This window comes from Oncorhynchus gorbuscha, linkage group LG03 (assembly GCF_021184085.1).
Source record: "Oncorhynchus gorbuscha isolate QuinsamMale2020 ecotype Even-year linkage group LG03, OgorEven_v1.0, whole genome shotgun sequence".
In the NCBI taxonomy this organism is placed as follows: domain Eukaryota; kingdom Metazoa; phylum Chordata; class Actinopteri; order Salmoniformes; family Salmonidae; genus Oncorhynchus; species Oncorhynchus gorbuscha.
The window spans coordinates 12,351,278-12,374,254 of record NC_060175.1 but is presented as its reverse complement, the minus strand read 5'-3'; the positions used below and the strand labels follow the sequence as shown (position 1 = coordinate 12,374,254).

Genomic DNA, 22,977 nt, shown 5'->3' with positions numbered 1-22,977 from the left:
GAATGAAACACTGCAGATCTGGGACCAGGCTGAGATGTCAGTCCAATCCTTCAGCAGAGTCCCGTTCACTGGTCCTCCAGTAGGAGGAGCCAAAACTGTGGGGAGGAAGATTGAACCAGGCTACAGTGGTATTATGAAATGCATTGGGTGAAAACTGGTCACGTTGTGAAATATTCATGTGTTTTATGCTCGCAGCACCACGTCTATTGAATAATTGATAATAGGGTTTTGTTATAAGTCAACCTTACTTACTCAACATTATAGGTCAGTGATGCAACACTAAAGTCAGAGCCGTATTGTTGGCCTACTATGGGTAGTTCTTGGCATGAATTAAAATGGATTATAAATTGGGTGGTTCGAGCCCTGAATGCTGATTTGCTGACAGCCGTGGTATATCAGACCGTATACCACGGTTATGACAAAACATGTATTTTTACTGCTGTACTTACGTTGGTAACCTGTTTATAATAGGAATAAGGCACCTCTGGGGTTTGTGATATATGACCAATATACCATGGCTAAGGGCTGTATCAAGGCACTCCACTTTGCGTCTTGCCTAAGAACAACCCTTAGCCGTGGTATATTGGCCATATACCACACCCCCTTGGGCCTTATTGCTTAATTATAGCATGGATTATGATTGGAATAATATGTTTTGTTTAAAGAAGTAAACACAAAGCTTGTCCAATTTCAACACTTTATTGTATCAAACCCTTTTTATGACATATGTAATCATTACCAAGTCAAACAAAGTTGAACTAAAATGCAGATATAGATGGATTTCATGTATCGTAATTTATCATTAATAAAAATGAAATAAATACACAATCATTTATGGTGTTCATACATTGAAAATGAATGACAAGATAATGTTTTTAACAGATGTAGAGTGTTCAATGCTAAATAACTGGAAAGCTTTCTAAAAGCAGAATATAATTGTGGGTCAGATTCCCGGGACCACCCATACATAAAACATAGGAACACATGACTGTACGTATATTACTTTTATGTTGAATTCCTTTCACCTGTCTCATTCAGTAGACCTCTCTAAATTGACATAATGTTGTTCATTTGCTGTGCACCCAATACATACAGTACATTGAAGTAATACGCCTAATCTGTCATCGAAATGATATGATGACGCCGACGAATATTAGGTCTAAAATGTCACCCAATCAGGACCCTAATGTCACATCAGTGAAGCAGAGTATGGGATCGAACTAGTGGAAAACAAATATATTTACCAAAGATAAAATAAGTTACATATGCTTCTGGATGTTGTTACTGTACAGAAAACAATACGATATACTGGTAGTGAAATAAAAACTCTGAATGATGTACTGGGGGGAGTACAGAACAAAGGGGTGTGTAGTACTAAATCTGTACTATGCATGACTGGGATGTCAATAGACACGTAAATACATGTTTTTTTTTTCTTTTTTAAAAGGTCAAAGTTCACCCAGAGTCCTGTCCAATGAATTGGTCCCTTAATCAGATACGTTTTGGGGACTTCAGAGACTCAAATAGACGGAGACCGAAAACACTCTGATCACAGCTCCAGATTGGGTCATTGATGATTCCCAGGATGCCTCCCAAATAAGCACCGTGTCCCCAATAATACAGTAGTACACTACTCCATTTGGCTCTGGTCAAAGCCAGTGCACTATATGAGGAATGATGTTCCCTAAGTGATGCAGTGATACTGCCCTGTGACTCTTAAAAATAGACAATGTTATTGTCGTGGCACAAATATGTGTCGTTGCACAAATATGAATAAGGACTAAATGCTGTTCTTGTTGTTGTTGTTTATGCGAGTCTCTTTTGGCCCACCGAGGTCTAGTTCCTTCAAGAGTCCTGGACAGAATGTCTAAAAAATCAAATCAATCTTAGAATAATCATGAGACAATATTTGGATTTATGAGTATTATACAGCGGCCATATTAGACATGTGAGTGCTAGGCTGTTACAGTTTGTGTATACGACAAACCAAAAACTGTCGTGAAAAATACCCAAATATTTCCTGTCCTGGTTTGGAACATTAGACAATTAGTTACAGATTAGTAGGGGCAATCAAATGAGTAAATCAATAGAAACAAAAAACACCTAGTCATAAATAAACGCCTAGTCATCTCTCCACCTGCACGGTATAGTACCTGACCGGACATATATCCTGATGTCTCCGTATCTACAGTGTGTCTGTTTATCAAAAGGATGATCTTGTCTGTCTGTCTGTTGTCTGTAGTTATTGACTGAACATCAGGTCCCAAATGGCAACCTATTCCCTACATAGTGCACTATTTTTGACCAGAGCCCTGTGGGAATAGGGATCCATTTGGGACACACACAGGTTGGTGTGGAGGCTGTTCCATGGTTCTATTTGTCTTCTTATTCCTGGATGGGTTTCTTTGTTTTCTTCTCCTCTGGACTCGCTGCGGATGCAGATTTTGTGTCTGTGGTTGAAATATTGGACACATATACACACACACAGGGAGAGAGGGGTAGAAAGATGGAGAGAAATAAATCAGTGAGATCAGGCTAGATAGTTGAGAGCTTGTTAGCTTATTCCTACAGTATTTCTTAGACATTTTTTAATTAAAAATTTCTTCAAAATTTTGATCCACATAAAATTTTAGAGTCAGTATGCAGTAGGTTATAAAAAAGACTCCATTGTTGGCACACATTCAAACTATTGCAGGCATATTGCAAAAAGTTGCTTTGTTCTGAAGCTACATGATCAAAGCACTATTACAGATGTTAGCTTTATTATTATGCTAAATTAAGCCAAATCGTTAAATAGTTTAACAGATGAAAATAAACACTGTCTGTCTGAATTCTAAAGATTTCCTGTGATGATATCAAAGGGATTAGGATAGTGTAACACTACTGTCTGCAATAGGTGCAGGGGCTCCTCCTACCTGCTTGTATGTGTTGTTTTTGTTGTGATGGTGATGTTGCTGCCATGGGGACGGTGGAACATCCCACTTCTTCCTTGGAGAAGGAGCACTCATGTCCTCCTGCAGCGTCTGATAGACTGTCCCGTGAAAACTCTGCTGGACACACAGAAAGTGTCCTTTACAGAATAGATGTGGTTAGCAGGTCAATGGAAAGCAGACTGTGAAGAATGGCGCCGAAGTGATTCAAAAAATCTGATCTGACAAAGAGGATATTCTTTAAATCCGTCATGATTGATGTATTGTAGTAACAGGTCCACAATGTGGTGACTAACATATTAGATATGTGTGTCTGCGAGCAGGGGTTGTTGGAGAGATTTCAATTCTGTACAGATATGAGATATACATTTCAAAATAGATTATAAATATAGTTTATTTATTTATTGTCCTATCATGATGGAATGGTACCCAACCCTATAACCTAGACACCCACCTGAGCAATCCATACACTAAGGAGAAGTCCTTATCTGTTTTATGAGCCTACCGTAAGTAGCCTATACACAGCCATGACAGAAATATTAATGCACTCAGAGACCCACTAAAGCAGCACCACCCCCTCAAGAGTCTAAGCCTGCCTGGCAGGGTTGGTCCTACAAAGCCAAAGCCCCCTGATGGGAGAGCATGATATACCAGGAATTGCTCAAAGCTGCTAATGAAAACTAGATGACCTTGTACCTAGCCAGTGGGAGTCCCGGTGGGGTGCCACCACCCAGGCAGTACCTGTGCTGACAACACTAGCTGCAGTAACCCATGGGAAGGGGGTCACAGTCGGACATTCAGAGAGGGAGCAAATTATTGTGGCCCTGGTGGCACAGAATAATCAAAGGTCTGACTTCACAGAGAATCTTGGGAAAATGGTCAGAACTGGGGACCAGCGTGTTTCAGGAGAAGTGGTTATATTATTTTGCTCAAATTTGCATGCCTTCTCAAACAACTGTATATGCATTTGCACATCAAGTTCTTTCTTGAGTTGGGCTCGGGGATGGAACAACTGTTGAACATCTGAGCTTGTGGTTGTTTGTGGGGGAATGGGATCGAGTTTGCATGAGTATGTGTACATATCCCACATCTGATGCTATGGGGCAATGATGTTAGGGATTACATAGGATGAATCACAATAATTGTTTGCTAAAATAATAATTGCTTGTCAGAAAAATAAATGTTGGAATGTCAATCCTGGTTCTAGGTAACTGCCTACAATATTAAGCATATTATTCGTTAATTGTGTAAATTAAGATTTTTTTATATATACATATTTTGTTTTACATCTATATATAATACAAATCGAGGTGAGGGTGATAGAAATGCATTTGACGGTTGATCTGCTTCTGTTCTGTGGGTGGCACTGTGTGCTCTTTTCGAAGGATGGGTCCCGGTCTCTCGGGGGCCCTAGGATCTGGGGGGCTGGGGGTGGTCTACCGGTCACTGGGAAGACAATCCAACATTTGGGAATGGGGAGGGGGGTTTAGCAGGTGGAATAGAGGAGTACAGTTGGAGGTTTACTTAGTAGCAATGCAAATATCATGGTACAGCTATATGGACACTCAATCACTATGGTGATTTTTTAATGGCAAGTTTACAAACATATAAACTCAGAAAAAAAATAAACGTCCTCTCACTGTCAACTGCGTTCATTTTCAGCAAACTTAACATGTTTGCATGAACATAAGATTCAACAACTGAGAGATAAACTGAACAAGATCCACAGGCATGTGACTAACAGAAATTGAATAATGTGTCCCTGAACAAAGGGGGAGTCAAAATCAAAAGTAACAGTCAGTATCTGTTGTGGCCACCAGCTGCATTAAGTGCATTAAGTGCATCTTCTCCTCATGGACCGCACCAGATTTGCAAGTTCTTGCTGTGAGATGTTACCCCACGCTTCCACCAAGGCACCTGCAAGTTCTCTGACATTTCTGGGGGAAATGGGCCTAGCCTTCACCCTCCGATCCAACAGGTCCAGACATGCTCAATGGGATTGGGATCCGGGCTCTTCACTGGCCATGGCAGAACACTGACATTCCTGTCTTGCAGGAAATCATGCACAGAACGAGCAGTATGGCTGGTAGCATTGTCATGCTGGAGGGTCATGTCAGGATGAGCCTGCAGGAAGGGTACCACATGAGGGAGGAGGATATATCTTCCATATAACGCACAGCGTTGAGATTGCCTGCAATGACCAAAAGCTCAGTCCGATGATGGTGTGACACACCGTCCCAGACCATGATGGACCTTCCACCTCCAAATCGATCTCGCTCCAGAGTACAGGCCTCGGTGTAACGCTCATTCCTTTGACGATAAACGCACATCCGACGATCACCACTGGTGAGACAAAACCGTGACTCATCAGTAAAGAGCACTTTTTGCCAGTCCTGTCTGGTCCAGGGACAGTGGGTTTGTGCCCATAGGCAACGTTGTTGCCGGTGATGTCTGGTGAGGACCTGCATTACAACAGTCCTACAAGCCCTCAGTCCAGCCTTTCTCAGCCTATTGCGGACAGTCTGAGCACTGATGAAGGGATTGTGCGTTCTTGGTGGAACTCGGGCAGTTGTCATTGCCATCCTGTACCTAGGTGTGCTGTTTGAATGTACCGATCCTGTGCAGGTGTTGTTACATGTGGTCTGCCACTGTGAGGACGATCAGCTGTCCGTTCTGTCTCCCTCTAGCACTGTCTTGTCTCACAGTACGGACATTGCAATGTATTGCCCTGGGCACATCTGTAGTCCTCACGCCTCCTTGCAGCATGCCTAAGGCGTGTTCACGCAGATGAGCAGGGACTCTGGGCATTTTTCTTTGGTGTTTTTCAGAGTCAGTAGAAAGGCCTCTTTAGTGTCCTAAGTTTTCATAACTGTGACCTTAATTGCCTACCGTCTATAAGCTGTTAGTGTCTTAACTTATTTGGGAACGGGGGCAGTATTGAGTAGCTTGGATGAATAAGGTGCCCAGAGTAAACTGCCTGCTACTCAGGCCCAAAAGATAGAATATGCATACAATTAGTAGTTTTGGGTAGAAAACACTCTGACCTTTCTAAAACTGTTTGAATGATGTCTGTGAGTATAAAATAACTCATATTTCAGGCAAACACCTGAGAAAATATGCAAACCAGAAAGTGGGAAATCTGAGGTTTGTAGGTTTTCAAGTCTTTGCCTATCCAATATGCAGTGTCTATGGGGTCATATTGCACTTCCTCAGGCTTCCACTAGATGTCAACAGTCTTTAAAACCTTGTTTCAGGCTTCTACTGTGACGGGGGAGAGAATAAGAGCTGTTTGACTGAGAGGTCTGGCAGAATGCCATGAGCTCAGTCAGGCGAGCGTCGGTGAGAGTTAGCTGCGTTCCCATTCATTTCTAAAGACAAACAAATTGTCCGGTTGAAACATTATTGAAGATTTATGATAAAAACATCCTAAAGATTGATTCTATACATCGTTTGACATGTTTCTATGAACTGTAATATAACTTTTTGGACTTTTCGTCTGAACTAATTGCAACAGATCTGCAAAATATATGGATGATTTTAAATATGTTGAATTATAAACAGATATGGCTCATTAATCTATACCGGTCCAAGTAAGGATCAAACCTACAAGCAATACAAGACTCTATTATTAAGGTGGGAGATTAAATACCTCAATGGACCTTAAAGGAAATCACACTACAAACTATCACCTTCGTGCACATAAGGAAATCACGAATACCATGGATATTTTGGAACCAGTGGCTATGTGGAGGCTTAAATATACTGACCTAGTGAGATATACATGGCATTCGGAAAGTATTCAGACGCTAAACATTAATATTTCCAGTTTTACTTTTAATACATTTGCAAACATTTCTAAAACACTATTTTTGATTTGTCATTATGGGGTATTGTGTGTAGATTGATGAGGGAAAAAACACTTTTTAATTCATTTTAGAAAAAGAGTATAACGTAACAAAATGTGAAAAAAGTCAAGTGGTCTGAATACTTACCTAATGCACTCTACATGGCGGAGGCTCAATCAAGCTAGTAGTTTTGACTACTTTCTAATGTCATTCTCACTGGCAAGAAAAGTTTAAAAAGTGTTGATAGGGGATAGAATGAAGTCGGAACATTCAATTATTTGCATATACGTTGTTCTTACATAATTTCCACGTTTGTGAGGATATTGGAAATTAGTCAAAGCCTATTGGATTATTATTTGTTTTTAACTTGGAAAGAATAATGTATAACTGCCTCTTTCTGATAGAGGTACAGCAGATCCCCTTATTGTATGGGACACTGTTAAATGTGCTTTTAGGCTATGCAATTCAATAATCACCTTTCAAACAAAAGCTATTTAGGTCAAAAGAGTTCATATTAGCAAAGGAAATAGAGGGACTAACATAGAGCCACAGAATAAGTTAATGGAAAAACAAGAAGAAATTGAGGAATTTATTCAAGAAATATCAAGTGGAATATGTTATAAAAATAAAGCGAACTGGATGAATAGGGGGAAAAATACACCAAATTATTTTTTAATCTTCAACATAGAAATGCAACCAAAAATACATTTACTGAAACGGGTTACATATCCTAGTTTACCTATTTGTTTATGGTCTTGCCTACACCTAGCGACCTGTTTTTAAAATTATATGAGCAAAAAATATTTCACTTTATTTTAAACGGCAAGCCAGACGAAATTGAACGGCCCTATTTATATAATGAATATGAATTCGGAGGGCAGAAATGATTAAATATTAAAGGATTAGACTTCTCACTAAAGGCGTCAGTCATACAAAAGTAATACTTAAATCCAAACTGGTTCTCTAGTAAATTGGTAGGAATGTCTCATCCTGTGTTCAAGAAGGGCCTTTTCCCCTTGATTCAGATTACACCTGCTCACTTTCGGTTATTTGAAAAGGAAATAATCTCCAAAATATCACTATTTTTAAAACAAGCCATAGATAGTTGATTGCAATTTCAATTTAGTCCACCAGAAAATAATAATACAACAATATTTTGTATATAGTTGGCTGTTTTTCGCTGCATAACTTTTAGAAGTAGTCCCTTTTCAGGTTTAGAATAAGTGACTCCGAAAAGCTAACTCCCGTTTGTATAAATTGGTAGCATAGCTAGCACAGAGAAATCGTGGGTGGTAGTGAAAAGCTAACTCCCGTTTGTATAAATTGGTAGCATAGCTAGCACAGAGAAATCGTGGGTGGTAGTGAAAAGCTAACTCCCGTTTGTATAAATTGGTAGCATAGCTAGCACAGAGAAATCGTGGGTGGTAGTGAAAAGCTAACTCCCTTCTTTCCTCCCACCACTCTTACCCTCCATCTGACAGCGCAGCTTCTCGAAGGCCTCCGCAGTGATATTGTCGCCAGTTCCCCAGGCCTCCTCGTCCTCCGGTAGCTCCAGCTCCTCTTCTTCTCCGGTTGGCAGAGTGTCCGGGCTGGGTCTGTCTGACAGACAGCTCTCTGAGGAACATTCATCATCTCCACCTATATATTGTGTTGAAAAAAAAATATCCAGAAGATGAATGTATGGTGTTCGCTGTAGTTTATGGAGAATAAAGTTGCAGTGTATTCTATTCTGTTGTCACGGTGTCCTGTGCAAGCAAACAATAAGGTATAAACTCTTCTCATACCGTGCTGCTGCTTGTACAGGTGGTGTTCTACCATGAACTGCAGTTCTGCAGGGAGGGAGGGAGAATGTGAGAGAGGTTGTGAGAGAGGTAGAGAGGGAGGGGGAAAATACACAATAAAAGGTGTAGGAGTCTATGTTAATATACTGTACAGTACGCCATTATGAACTGATGAAATCTTCCCCGTCTTGCTGTAACACAGCCTTCTTCAGCGTGTTCATTCGAGTTGAAGCTGCTTGTAATGTAATGGAAGTGACTTAGCCCATATTATTGTGTGGGCGATGAATGTGTTGATTATACATTTAGAGGTTCACCTAGGTCTCATGATAGGGGCTGTACCAAATGTTTGATATATTATAGCAATTGATTATGCTCATGTTGTATTAATAGAAGGGGAGGGGTTATAAGACCCCTCCCCTACGTTATGAGGTTTAATATTGTTTCAGAGTACTTTTCTAGGCTCTCTGCCTCTTATGAAGAAACTGTCTGAGAAATGTGTGACTGTGAAGACAGAACTCTGCAGGGGAGTGTAAAAGATAAGAGATTAGTTTGTCATTCCACTATAAATCAACATGGACATTTACTGCTAAGCTTTTAGATAGCTATATAAACAAGAGTTTTAGTGTTGAGTTGGCATGGTTTTGACGTAGGCAGTGATATCACTAGAGCTGGACTTTGGGTTTAATAAAATAACTTGGAACCTTTTATTTGATGCAGAACTTACTCAGAAACATGCGTTTATGTTCCTGTTGTCCACTTCTGTCTGCAATTGCATTAATAAAGTTTTTTTAATCGATTTAATTAAAGATATGGTCATCATGCTAATTTCACAGATGAGCCAATGATTGACAAGGAATAAGGAAACGAACCCCAACAATACGCACCCTTAAGCACCCTTAAGCACACACACACATTTGTGGGAAGGTTGTGGCTAGAGCCATAGGGCTCCTCAAGTCTGCATCCCAAATGGCGCCCTATTCTCCATAGGGCTCTAGTCAAAAGTAGTGCACTATGTTGGGAATAGGGTACTGTTTGGGACACCTAAAGTGTCTTCAGAATGTTTTTACACCCCTTGACTTATTCCACACTTTGTTGTATTACAGCCTGAATTCAAAATTGATTAAATCGTATTTCTACTCAACCATCTACACAAAATACCCCATAATGACAAAGTGAAAACATGTTTTATTTTTTTTTCCACATTTATTGACACCTAAATACAAAAACATCTCATTCACATAAGTATTTAATCAATAGTTTGTAGAATCCCCTTTGGCAGCGATTACAGCAGTTTTTCTGGGTAAATTTATAAAAGAATTCCACATCTGGATTGTGCATAATTTGTCCATTATTATTTTCAAAATTCTTCAAGCTCTGTCAAATTGGTTGTTGATCATTGCTAGACAACCATTTTCAGTTCTTGCCATAGATTGTCTAGTAGATTTTAGTCCCAACTGTAACTTGGCCACTCAGGACATTCACTGTCTTCTTGGTAAGCAACTCCTGTCATGCAGGTGAAGGAGGACCCAAACGCGACTTAACAGAAACAGAGTTTATTAATGCTCAAAACCGAATAACTGAAATCCTCTAGATAGTAGAAGGGAAAACAACTGGAGAAGCGGCCACAGACTGCAGGTCGCTTCGGGTAGGCGCAGGCCGTAGTCAACTGAGACACCTGCTCACACGCAGCGTCTGAAGAAGGCACAAAACACGACAGGACAGGGTGATACACAATCACGGCAAAAAACACGACAGGACAGGGCGAAACGTAATCACAGCATGGAATACAAAACAAGGAACCGACGGCACAGGAACGGAACACAAAGGAATAAATAGGGAGTCTAATCAGGGGAAAGGATCGGGAACAGGTGTGGAAAGACTAAATGATGATTAGGGGAATAGGAACAGCTGGGAGCAGGAACGGAACGACAGAGAGAAGAGAGAGCGAGAGAGTGAGAGAGGGAGGGGGAGAGAGAAGGATAGAACCAAACAAGACCAGCAGAGGGAAACGAATAGCATGGGGAGCACAGGGACAAGACATGACAATGAATGACAAACATGACAGTACCCCCCCACTCACCGAGCGCCTCCTGGCGCACTCGAGGAGGAATCCTGGCGGCAACGGAGGAAATCATCGATGAAACGGTCCAGCACGTCCCGAGAAAGAACCCAACTCCTCTCCTCAGGACCGTAACGAAAAACGATAAAAAGGGAAACTAGGGTACTACTCTAAAAAAAAAAATGAGAACTAGGGACAGACTGAGACACAGCAAGGGCAGGGACAAGAACAGGAGAGATGCGATGGCAGGGAACAGACTGAGACCCAGCAAGACCAGGAGCAGAAGCAGAAAAAAATTACCAGACTTCTTCTGCGCGCAGTCTGAACACCAGCCACGAAACGGCGCGTGTCACGCTCCTGAGTCGGCCACCAAAAGCGCTGGCGAATAGACGCAAGAGTGCCTCGAACACCGGGATGACCAGCTAACTTGGCAGAGTGAGCCCACTGAAGAACAGCCAGACGAGTGGAAACAGGAACGAAAAGGAGGTTACTAGGACAAGCGCGCGGCGACGCAGTGTGCGTGAGTGCTTGCTTAACCTGTCTTTCAATTCCCCAGACTGTTAACCCGACAACACGCCCATAAGGAAGAATCCCCTCGGGATCAGTAGAAGCCACAGAAGAACTAAACAGACGGGATAAGGCATCAGGCTTGGTGTTCTTGCTACCCGGACGGTAAGAAATCACAAACTCGAAACGAGCGAAAAACAACGCCCAACGAGCTTGACGGGCATTAAGTCGTTTGGCAGAACGGATGTACTCAAGGTTCTTATGGTCTGTCCAAACGACAAAGGAACGGTCGCCCCTCCAACCACTGTCGCCATTCGCCTAGGGCTAAGCGGATGGCGAGCAGTTCACGGTTACCCACATCATAGTTGCGCTCAGATGGCGACAGGCGATGAGAAAAATAAGCGCAAGGATGAACCTTATCGTCAGACTGGGAGCGCTGGGATAGAATGGCTCCCACGCCTACCTCTGAAGCGTCAACCTCGACAATGAATTGTCTAGTGACGTCAGGAGTAACAAGGATAGGAGCGGACGTAAAACGTTCTTTTAGAAGATCAAAAGCTCCCTGGGCGGAACCGGACCACTTAAAACACGTCTTGACAGAAGTAAGAGCTGTGAGAGGGTCAGCAACTTGACCGAAATTACGAATGAAACGCCGATAGAAATTAGCGAAACCTAAGAAGCGCTGCAACTCGACACGTGACCTTGGAACGGGCCAATCACTGACAGCTTGGACCTTAGCGGAATCCATCTGAATGCCTTCAGCGGAAATAACGGAACCGAGAAAAGTAACGGAGGAGACATGAAAAGAGCACTTCTCAGCCTTTACGTAGAGACAATTCTCTAAAAGGCGCTGTAGAACACGTCGAACGTGCTGAACATGAATCTCGAGTGACGGAGAAAAAAAATCAGGATATCGTCAAGATAGACAAAAACAAAAATGTTCAGCATGTCTCTCAGAACATCATTAACTAATGCCTGAAAAACAGCTGGCGCATTGGCGAGACCGAACGGCAGAACCCGGTACTCAAAATGCCCTAACGGAGTATTAAACGCCGTTTTCCACTCGTCCCCCTCTCTGATGCGCACGAGATGGTAAGCGTTACGAAGGTCCAACTTAGTAAAGCACCTGGCTCCCTGCAGAATCTCGAAGGCTGATGACATAAGGGGAAGCGGATAACGATTCTTAACCGTTATGTCATTCAGCCCTCGATAATCCACGCAGGGGCGCAGAGTACCGTCCTTCTTCTTAACAAAAAAGAACCCCGCCCCGGCCGGAGAGGAAGAAGGCACTATGGTACCGGCGTCAAGAGACACAGACAAATAATCCTCGAGAGCCTTACGTTCGGGAGCCGACAGAGAGTATAGTCTACCTCGAGGAGGAGTGGTCCCCGGAAGGAGATCAATACTACAATCATACGACCGGTGAGGAGGAAGGGAGTTGGCTCGGGACCGACTGAAGACCGTGCGCAGATCATGATATTCCTCCGGCACTCCTGTCAAATCGCCAGGTTCCTCCTGAGAAGTAGGGACAGAAGAAATGGGAGGGATGGCAGACATTAAACACTTCACATGACAAGAAACGTTCCAGGATAGGATAGAATTACTAGACCAATTAATAGAAGGATTATGACATACAAGCCAGGGGTGACCCAAAACAACAGGTGTAAACGGTGAACGGAAAATCAAAAAGACATAGTCTCACTGTGGTTACCAGATACTGTGAGAGTTAAAGGTAGTGTCTCAAATTTGATACTGGGAAGATGACTACCATCTAAGGCAAACATGGGCGTAGGCCTGTCTAACGGTCTGAAAGGAATGTTATGTTTCCGAGCCCATGCTTCGTCCATGAAACAACCCTCAGCCCCAGAGTCAATCAAAGCACTGCATGTAGCACCCGAACCGGTCCAGCGTAGATGGACCGACATAGTAGTACAAGATCTAGATGAAGGGACCTGAGTAGTAGCGCTCACCAGTAGCCCTCCGCTTACTGATGGGCTCTGGCCTCTTACTGGACATGAAATAACAAAATGTCCAGCAACTCCGCAATAGAGGCACAGGCGGTTGGTGATCCTCTGTTCCCTCTCCTTATTCGAGATGCGAATCCCTCCCAGCTGCATGGGCTCAGTCTCAAAGCCAGAGGGAGATGGTTGCGATGCGGAGCAGGGAAACACCGTTGATGCGAGCTCTCTTCCACGAGCCCGGTGACGAAGATCTACCCGTCGTTCTATGCGGATGGCGAGAGCAATCAAGGAGTCCACATCTGAAGGAACCTCCCGGGAGAGAATCTCATCCTTAACCACTGCGTGGAGTCCCTCCAGAAAACGAGCGAGCAGCGCCGGCTCGTTCCACTCACTAGAGGCAGCAAGAGTGCGAAACTCAATGGAATAATCCGTTATGGACCGTTCACCTTGGCATAAGGAAGCCAGGGCCCTAGAAGCCTCCTCACCAAAAACTGAACGGTCAAAAACCCGAATCATCTCCTCTTTAAAGTTCTGGAATCTGTTAGAGCAATCAGCCCTTGCCTCCCAGATAGCTGTGCCCCATTCTCGAGCCCGGCCAGTAAGGAGTGAAATGACGAAAGCAACCCGAGCTCTCTCTAGAGTATGTGTGGGGTTGAGAGAGAACACAATCTCACACTGCGTGAGAAAGGAGCGGCACTCAGTGGGCTGCCCGGAGTAGCAAGGTGGGTTATTAACCCTGGGTTCAGGAGGCTCGGCAGGCCAGGGAGTAACAGGTGGCACGAGACGTAGACTCTGGAACTGTCCAGAGAGGTCGGAAACCTGAGCGGCCAGGTTCTCCACGGCATGGCGAGCAGCAGACAATTCCTGCTCGTGTCTGCCGAGCATGGCTCCCTGGATCTCGACGGCAGTGTAACGAGCGTCTGAAGTCGCTGGGTCCATTCTTTGATCGGTTCCTTCTGTCATGCAGGTGAAGGAGGACCCAAACGCGACTTAACAGAAACAGAGTTTATTAATGCTCAAAACCGAATAACTGAAATCCTCTAGATAGTAGAAGGGAAAACAACTGGAGAAGCGGCCACAGACTGCAGGTCGCTTCGGGTAGGCGCAGGCCGTAGTCAACTGAGACACCTGCTCACACGCAGCGTCTGAAGAAGGCACAAAACACGACAGGACAGGGTGATACACAATCACGGCAAAAAACACGACAGGACAGGGCGAAACGTAATCACAGCATGGAATACAAAACAAGGAACCGACGGCACAGGAACGGAACACAAAGGAATAAATAGGGAGTCTAATCAGGGGAAAGGATCGGGAACAGGTGTGGAAAGACTAAATGATGATTAGGGGAATAGGAACAGCTGGGAGCAGGAACGGAACGACAGAGAGAAGAGAGAGCGAGAGAGTGAGAGAGGGAGGGGGAGAGAGAAGGATAGAACCAAACAAGACCAGCAGAGGGAAACGAATAGCATGGGGAGCACAGGGACAAGACATGACAATGAATGACAAACATGACAACTCCAGTGTATATTTGGCCTTGTGTTTTAGGTTATTGTCCTGCTGAAAGGTGAATTCATCTCCCAGTGTCTGATGGAAAGCAGACAGAACAACGTTTTACTCTAGGATTTTGCCTGTGTTCAGCTCCATTTCATTTATTTTTATTCTGAAAACCTTCCCAGTCCTTAACATTTACAAGCATACCCTTAACATGATGCAGCCACAACCATGCTTGGAAATATGAAGAGTGGTTCTCAGTGATGTGTTCTGTTGGATTTTCCCCAAACATAACACTTTGTATTCAGGACATAAAGTGAATTTCTTTGCAACATTTTTTCAGTTTTATTTCAGTGCCTTATTGCAAACAGGATGCATGTTTTGGAATATCTTTTGTCTGTACAGGCTTCCTTGTTTTCATTAATTTAGGTTAGTATTGCTCAGTGTTGTCCTATCCTAGCCATTAAAAGTGTTACAAAAGTGTTTGTTATGTGTTAAACCTCTGTTACAATATGCTTCAAATTATTAAAAGACAAGAAAGCGATTGTGATTGTGTTGAATTTTGTTTGGGAAATAAAGATGGACGTGTTTTGAAAAATATTTTTCATTCCGGAAAGATATTTGTAGATGGCTTAATTTATCGTGTCCCGAGGCTCGACTTCCCCATATCTGTAGTGCTTACCTGAATTGTGATTATTTTCAGGGATACACAACATCCTGAAATATATGTAGATGCTGTCTCTTTGTTAAAAAATACTACAATATTTCCCTTGATGGAGTAACGCTGAATGTACAACAATGGCTCAACTTACCCTACTCTTCCCTACCCTAGTTTCTCTGATGATAACGTGGCCAAGATCTATGCGCTGTATATTCAGATTCAGTTCCCACTCTATCCCGAAACAGAACATAGACTCCTAAGATAAAGATAAAACTGGAACCAAAATACCTCCTTCTGCAGAAGAACCTTTTCTGAACCCTTTGTTTGGACTGTTGTGTTCGTTTCTTTGATCATTTGTCCAGGAGAGACCTACAGAGCCTCCAGGAGAGACCTACAGAGCCTCCAGGAGAGACCTACAGAGCCTCCAGGAGAGACCTACAGAGCCTCCAGGGGAGACCTACAGAGCCTCCAGGAGAGACCTACAGAGCCTCCAGGAGAGACCTACAGAGCCTCCAGGAGAGACCTACAGAGCCTCCAGGAGAGACCTACAGAGCCTCCAGGAGAGACCTACAGAAGCATTCAGAAACTCTTCACACCGCTTGACTTATCCCACATTTTGTTATGTTACAATCTGAATTTACAATGGATTAAATTGGGGTCATTGGCTTACACACAGTACCCCATCATTCTAAAGTGGAATGATGTTTTTTGAAATTCTTACAAATTAATTAAAAATGAAAAGCTGAAATATCTTGGATCGTTAAATATTCAACCCTTTCTTATGGCAAGCCTAAATAAGTTCAGGAGTAAAAAAAATGTTGTTGCATGGACTAAAACATGTCGTTTGAATGACTACTTCATCTCAGTACCCCACACATACAAGTATCTGTAAGGTCCTTCAGTCGAGCAAGTCATTTCAAACACAGATTCAATCACAAGGGCAATGCCTTTGCCTCTCAAAGAAGGGCACCTAATGGTAAATGGGTAAAAAAACAAAACAGACATCGAATATCTCTTTGAGCATGATGAAGTTATTAATTACACTAAGGATGGTGCATCAATACACCCAGTCACTACAAAGATACAGGCGTTCTTCCTAACTCAGTTGCCGGTGAGGAAGGAAACCGCTCAGGAATTTCACCATGGGGCCAATGGTGACTTTAAAACAAGTACAGAGTTTAATTAGGGATAGTCGTCTCGCTAGCGGGACAAATTCCGGTGACACTGGAGGGTGTGCAATTCAAATAAATAATCATAATAATTATGGATATTAAACCTTTAGATACATATATGTGTGTTATATTCACAAATAACGATTAAATATTAACTTTTTGAAACTCTTCCTCTGATTTGTCATCCAAAGGGTCCCAGCTATACCATGTAGTGTCATTTTGTTTAGTTGGCGCCATTGATTTGAGTAATCCACTCGTTCAACATGCAGAGAAAGGAATCTGAAAATCTACCCCTAAACTTTGTCAAAATAAGTTTTTATTCACTCCTCAGATACCCTAAAATGTAATCAAACTATAATATTTCTTATGGAAAGAAGTATGTTCAATAGCACACTGTCTTCATGGCGCACCCAAACATGAATTTCCAAGACTCTGTCCCTGTACTAAAACTGATATTTCTTATTCGTTTTTTGAAGTTACAAGCCTGAAACCTTGAACATAGACTGCTGACACCCTGTGGAAGCCATGGGAATTGCATCCATGTAGCTTATTTTCAATATGACCTTTTACTTGCCTTTCTAAGAGGATGGTCGCTCAAAAACAAAAATTTGGTTGGTTTTTCTTTAGATTATTTATATATATATTTAATGTGTTATATTCTCATACATTAGCTTAACATTTCTACAAACTTCAAAGTGTTTTCTGTCCAATTGTACCAATTATATGCATATCCTGGCTTCAGGGCCTGATCAACAGGCAGTTTACTTTGGGCACGTCATTCAGGCAGAAATTGAGATTTTTAACATAGAGCAGGCCCTGTCGTTACCTCATTTCCAAGAGATAATGCCTTACATTATGCCTGGGAAGAAAACACTTCCCAGGCGTAATGCAAAAAATGTACAATTTGCTCAAATTCCCATTGGCTCAACCATCAGCTCAACTTACCCAAAGGTCATTGGCTAAACTTACCCCAAGGCAAACATTTAGACTATATTAGCCCACACAGCTACAAGGATGCACTTTAATATTGAAGCTTAGAGAGACCGCAGCTGATGTATAGAACAATCTTAAAATGATCTTCTTTGGTTTAGATACATGAAACCTCTAACACAATAAAAGACACCCTGGTTCGAATCCAGGCTGTATCACAACCCGCCGTGATTCGGAGTCCCATAGGGCGGCGCACAATTGACCAAGCGTCTTTCGGGTTTGGCCGGTGTATAAATGGGAATAATTTGTCATTATAAATGGGAATTTGTTCTTAACTGACTTGGCTAAATAAAGGTTACATTTAAATGTTAAAACATTTTATTTGACTTGGTGAAAATCTGTTTTTTGGACCTAACTTGTTTTTTTTACTTCACAGATTACACGAAATTATGACCTCTTACTAAATATTTGGTCAAATTATTAATTTTGTGCATGGTTTCCTAGAAACAAGGGTGGCTCAACTTAGCCCACTCTCTTATTTGTTCTGTTTAGGAAGTGAAGAGAGTGCAAACCGAGGACACATTCAGAACTTTGGGCTGACTAACATATTATTAAACTGAAGAAAGTCACACTGCAATAACCCCATGTTTAAATAAGAGCCCTTCTTAAATGACTATGTTGATGCTTATGTGTTACCTTCTCTACAATTCGTAAGCTACATGACCTCACCTTTCATGGTAGGCGTGCCTCTTGCTCCCTTCCTCCTCTGCCTGGGAGAGTTCAACAGGGCTGCCTGCAACAACATGTCAACATTAATAAGGTAAGCCGGGCCAGAAGATCTTCATTTGTCCATGGTTTGTCGTTACTAATGATTTCTCTATAGATGCATTCCATATGAAGTACACAGTTAATTACCTTGTATAACTGGTTAGGAAGACGGTCTTCGTCTATTTCTGTAGGAGGGAAAATAAAAGATGGGTTGTGAATTAAACTGTAACATAAACAAATCCGATGAACTGTGTAGGTTGGCAGGAAGCCTAGTTGTTAAGAGCTTTGGGCCAGTAACCGAAAAGATGCTGATTCGAATCCCGAGACAACTAGGTGCAAAAGTCATTTCATGTGCACTTAACCCTAATTCCTTCTGTTAATCACTCTGTAACAGTGTCTCTGCCAAATGCCTAAAATAAAAATGTAAAATGATGAACCCGCACATAGACTTGGCAGGACAGTATAGTCCTATAGTTCTGCCAGTCTACAGCTGTGTTCCAGTATACAGCTGTGTTCCAGTATATAGTCATATAGTTCTGCCAGTATACAGCTGTGTTCCAGTATATAGTCATATAGCTCTGCCAGTCTACAGCTGTGTTCCAGTATATAGTCCTATAGTTCTGCCAGTTTACAGCTGTGTTCCAGTATATAGTGATAAAGCTCTGCCAGTCTACAGCTGTGTTCCAGTATATAGTCCTATAGTTCTGCCAGTCTACAGCTGTGTTCCAGTATATAGTCCTATAGTTCTGCTAGACTCCAGAGGGACTCGAAAATGTATGGTCACGAAGGTGACTTTGTGCCAGTCTATGTGTGTGTGTGTGTGTGTGTGTGTGTGTGTGTGTGTGTGTGTGTGTGTGTGTGTGTGTGTGTGTGTGTGTGTGTGTGTGTGTGTGTGTGTGTGTGTGTGTGTGTGTGTGTGTGTGTGTGTGTGTGTGTGTGTGTGTGTGTGTGTGTGTGTGTGTGTGAACATGTATGTTGTGTGTGTGTGTCTGTGTGTGACCTTGTGCCAGTCAGTCCAGATGGTCTAATGACCCCCTCAGACCTCTGCCTGACGTCAGCAGGACAAGTGGCACTGGATAGTCACAATGCTGACATTACTACAACCACAACCACAGGACTGATCCTAGATTTACAACAACAACCACACACACACACAACATACATGTTTATACACACGCACACACACACACATGCACACAACGTACATTTTTACACACACACATACACAACATACATGATTACACACACACTCACGCACACACACACACACAGTCTTTTTCTAGGACACCACCACCTTGTTGCCTAGCAACCTAAACATCCCCAGACACCAGTACAGTTCAGTGTGTCTGTGTGTGTCTATGGGTGTGTCCATGCGACCTCCATGCATGTGTGTGTACACTTGAGCATGTTTGTGTGTGTTTGTCTGAGTGTGTGTCTGAATATGAAATGTGAACAGCTCTTCCACACGCCTGTGAAGTGTCTGCATCTGTTTCAACACTCCTCTTGGCACCACATAACAATTCAGCACGTTTTAATATCTACATCAACTGAATAAAAAAATACCAAATGAACGACTTCTCATAAAAACACACCAAGAAAGCCCCTTTTAATTTTTAACAACGTGTGTTTGTGATGATGCATCAAACATCCATATTTTTAGCAAGTCCCAAGTGTCTGGCCATCAAGATTTTTGTTTCAAAACCATTAAAATAAGTAGGGCAGTGTTCTCTCTCTCTCTCTCTCTCTCTCTCTCTCTCTCTCTCTCTCTCTCTCTCTCTCTCTCTCTCTCTCTCTCTCTCTCTCTCTCTCTCTCTCTCTCTCTCTCTCTCTCTCTCTCTCTCTCTCTCTCTCTCTCTCTCTCTCTCTCTCTCTCTCTCTCTCTCTCTCTCTCTCTCTCTCTCTCTCTCTCTCTCTCTCTCTCTCTCTCTCTCTCTCTCTCTCTCTCTCTCTCTCTCTCTCTCTCTCGTCTCTCTCTCTCTCTCTCGTCTCTCTCACTCTCTCTTTCTGAGGGTAAGGGTTATAAGCTCAGTGTGTGAATTTGAATAAGCTGAGGGGTCTTCTCCAAACTGACAAGGAGTAAATCAAAAATGGAATTCTACTCTAAAGAGCCTATGTGGTCTCTGCTCAAAAGTAATGCAGGATATAGGGCTATAGGTGTAACGGGATTATTCTGTTGAAGGAGAGGCGGACCAAAACGCAGCGTGGTTATTGTGATACATCTTTAATAAAGATGAAAATAGAACAATATACAAAAAAAAACAAGAAACCGTGAAAACCCAAAAACAGCCCTATCTGGTGTAACAAACACAAAGACAGGAACAAACAACTACGAACCCCAACACCAAACAGGCTACCTGAATATGGTTCCCAATCAGAGACAATGACAAACACCTGCCTCTGATTGAGAACCATATCAGGCCAAACACAGAAACAGACAAACGAGACACACAACATAGAATGCCCACTCAGATCACACCCTGACCAAACAAAACATAGAAACATACAAAGCAAACTATGGTCAGGGTGTGACAATAGGTCAAAAGTAGTAGACTACATTGTAGATAATTTGGTGTTATCTTTTTTATTATACATTATAGGGTGTTATCTTTACTACTATAGCCTACAGGGTGTTATCTTTATTATTATAGCCTATAGGGTGTTATCTTTATTATTATAGCCTATAGGGTGTTATCTTTACTACTATAGCCTATAGGGTGTTATCTTTACTACTATAGCCTATAGGGTGTTGTCTTTTTTATTATAGCCTATAGGGTGTTATCTTTTTTTATTATAGATTATAGGGTGTTATCTTTATTATTATAGCCTATAGGGTGTTATCTTTGTTATCATAGCCTATAGGATGTTATCTTTACTACCATAGCCTATAGGGTGTTATCTTTATTACCATAGCCTATAGGGTGTTGTCTTTATTATTATAGCCTATAGGGTGTTGTCTATATTATTATAGCCTATGGGGTGTTATCTTTATTATTATAGCGTGTAGGGGGTGTTATCTTTATTATTATAGCCTATAGGGTGTTATCTATATTATAATAACCTAAAGGGTGTTATCTTTATTATTATAGCCTATAGGGTGTTGTCTTCATTATTATAGCCTATAGGGTGTTATCTTTATTATTATAGCCTATAGGGTGTTATCTTTATTATTATCGCCTATAGGGTGTTATCTTTATTATCATAGCCTATAGGGTGTTATCTTTATTACCATAGCCTATAGGGTGTTATCTTTATTACCATAGCCTATAGGGTGTTATCTTTATTACCATAGCCTATAGGGTGTTATCTTTATTACCATAGCCTATAAGGTGTTATCTTTATTATTATAGCGTATAGGGGGTGTTATCTATATTATTATAGCCTATAGGGTGTTATCTTTTTTATTATAGATTATAGGGTGTTATCTTTTTTATTATAGATTATAGGGTGTTATCTTTATTACCATAGCCTATAGGGTGTTATCTTTACTACTATAGCCTATAGGGTGTTATCTTTATTACCATAGCCTATAGGGTGTTGTTTTTATTATTATAGCCTGTAGGGTGTTATCTTTATTATTATAGCCTATAGGGTGTTATCTTTATTATTATAGCCTATAGGGTGTTATCTTTACTACTATAGCCTATAGGGTGTTATCTTTCCTACTATAGCCTATAGGGTGTTGTCTTTATTATAATAGCCTATAGGTTGCTATCTTTATTATTATAGCCTATAGGGTGTTATCTTTATTACCATAGCCTATAGGGTGTTATCTTTACTACTATAGCCTATAGGGTGATATCTTTATTATTATAGCCTATAGGGTGTTATCTTTATTATTATAGCCTATAGGGTGTTATCTTTACTACTATAGCCTATAGGGTGTTATCTTTTTTATTATAGATTATAGGGTGTTATCTTTTTTATTATAGATTATAGGGTGTTATCTTTATCATTATAGCCTATAGGGTGTTATCTTTATTATTATAGCCTATAGGGTGTTATCTTTATTATCTTCGCCTATAGGATGTTATCTTTACTACTATGGCCTATAGGGTGTTGTCTTCATTATTATAGCCTATAGGGTGTTATCTTTATTATTATAGCCTATAGGGTGTTATCTTTATTATTATCGCCTATAGGGTGTTATCTTTATTACCATAGCCTATAGGATGTTATCTTTATTACCATAGCCTATAGGGTGTTATCTTTACTACTATAGCCCATAGGGTGTTATCTTTATTACTATAGCCTATAGGGTGTTATCTTTATTATTATAGCCTATAGGGTGTTATCTTTATTATTATAGCCTATAGGGTGTTATCTTTATTATTATAGCCTATAGGGTGTTATCTTTATTACCATAGCCTATAGGGTTTATCTTCATTACCATAGCCTATAGGGCGTTATCTTTATTATTATAGCGTATAGGGGGTGTTATCTTTATTATTATAGCCTATAGGGTGTTATCTATATTATTATAACCTATAGGGTGTTATCTTTAATATTATAGCCTATAGGGTGTTATCTTTTTTATTATAGATTATAGGGTGTTATCTTTTTTATTATAGATTATAGGGTGTTATCTTTATTACCATAGCCTATAGGGTGTTATCTTTATTATTATAGCCTATAGGGTGTTATCTTTATTATTATAGCCTATAGGGTGTTATCTTTATTATTATGGCCTATAGGGTGTTATCTTTATTATTATAGCCTATAGGTTGCTATCTTTATTATTATAGCCTATAGGGTGTTATCTTTATTATTATAGCCTATAGGGTATTATCTTTATTATTATAGCTTATAGGGTGTTATCTTTATTACCATAGCCTATATGATGTTACCGTTATTACTATAGCCTATAGGGTG

At 41.3% G+C, this 22,977-nt stretch overlaps 1 protein-coding gene across 2 annotated transcripts in view; it reads right to left on the bottom strand.

Annotated features, from left to right (window-relative positions):
* Nucleotides 1-685: 685 nt before the first annotated feature.
* The window catches only part of LOC124025884 (protein phosphatase 1 regulatory subunit 1A-like), a 67,121-nt gene continuing 44,829 nt past the window's right edge, over nt 686-22,977 (bottom strand). Inside the window, exons 3-8 of one of the 2 annotated variants that reach the window (XM_046339201.1) lie at nt 18,256-18,293; nt 18,070-18,133; nt 8,560-8,604; nt 8,243-8,413; nt 2,916-3,050; nt 686-2,450 (exon numbers count right to left, since the gene is read on the bottom strand). In XM_046339201.1, coding sequence (XP_046195157.1) covers nt 2,386-2,450; nt 2,916-3,050; nt 8,243-8,413; nt 8,560-8,604; nt 18,070-18,133; nt 18,256-18,293 — 518 coding nt within the window. In that variant the 3' untranslated portion in view covers nt 686-2,385. The remainder of the gene's footprint in view (nt 2,451-2,915; nt 3,051-8,242; nt 8,414-8,559; nt 8,605-18,069; nt 18,134-18,255; nt 18,294-22,977) is intronic. The other variant, XM_046339203.1, reaches the window with a different exon arrangement.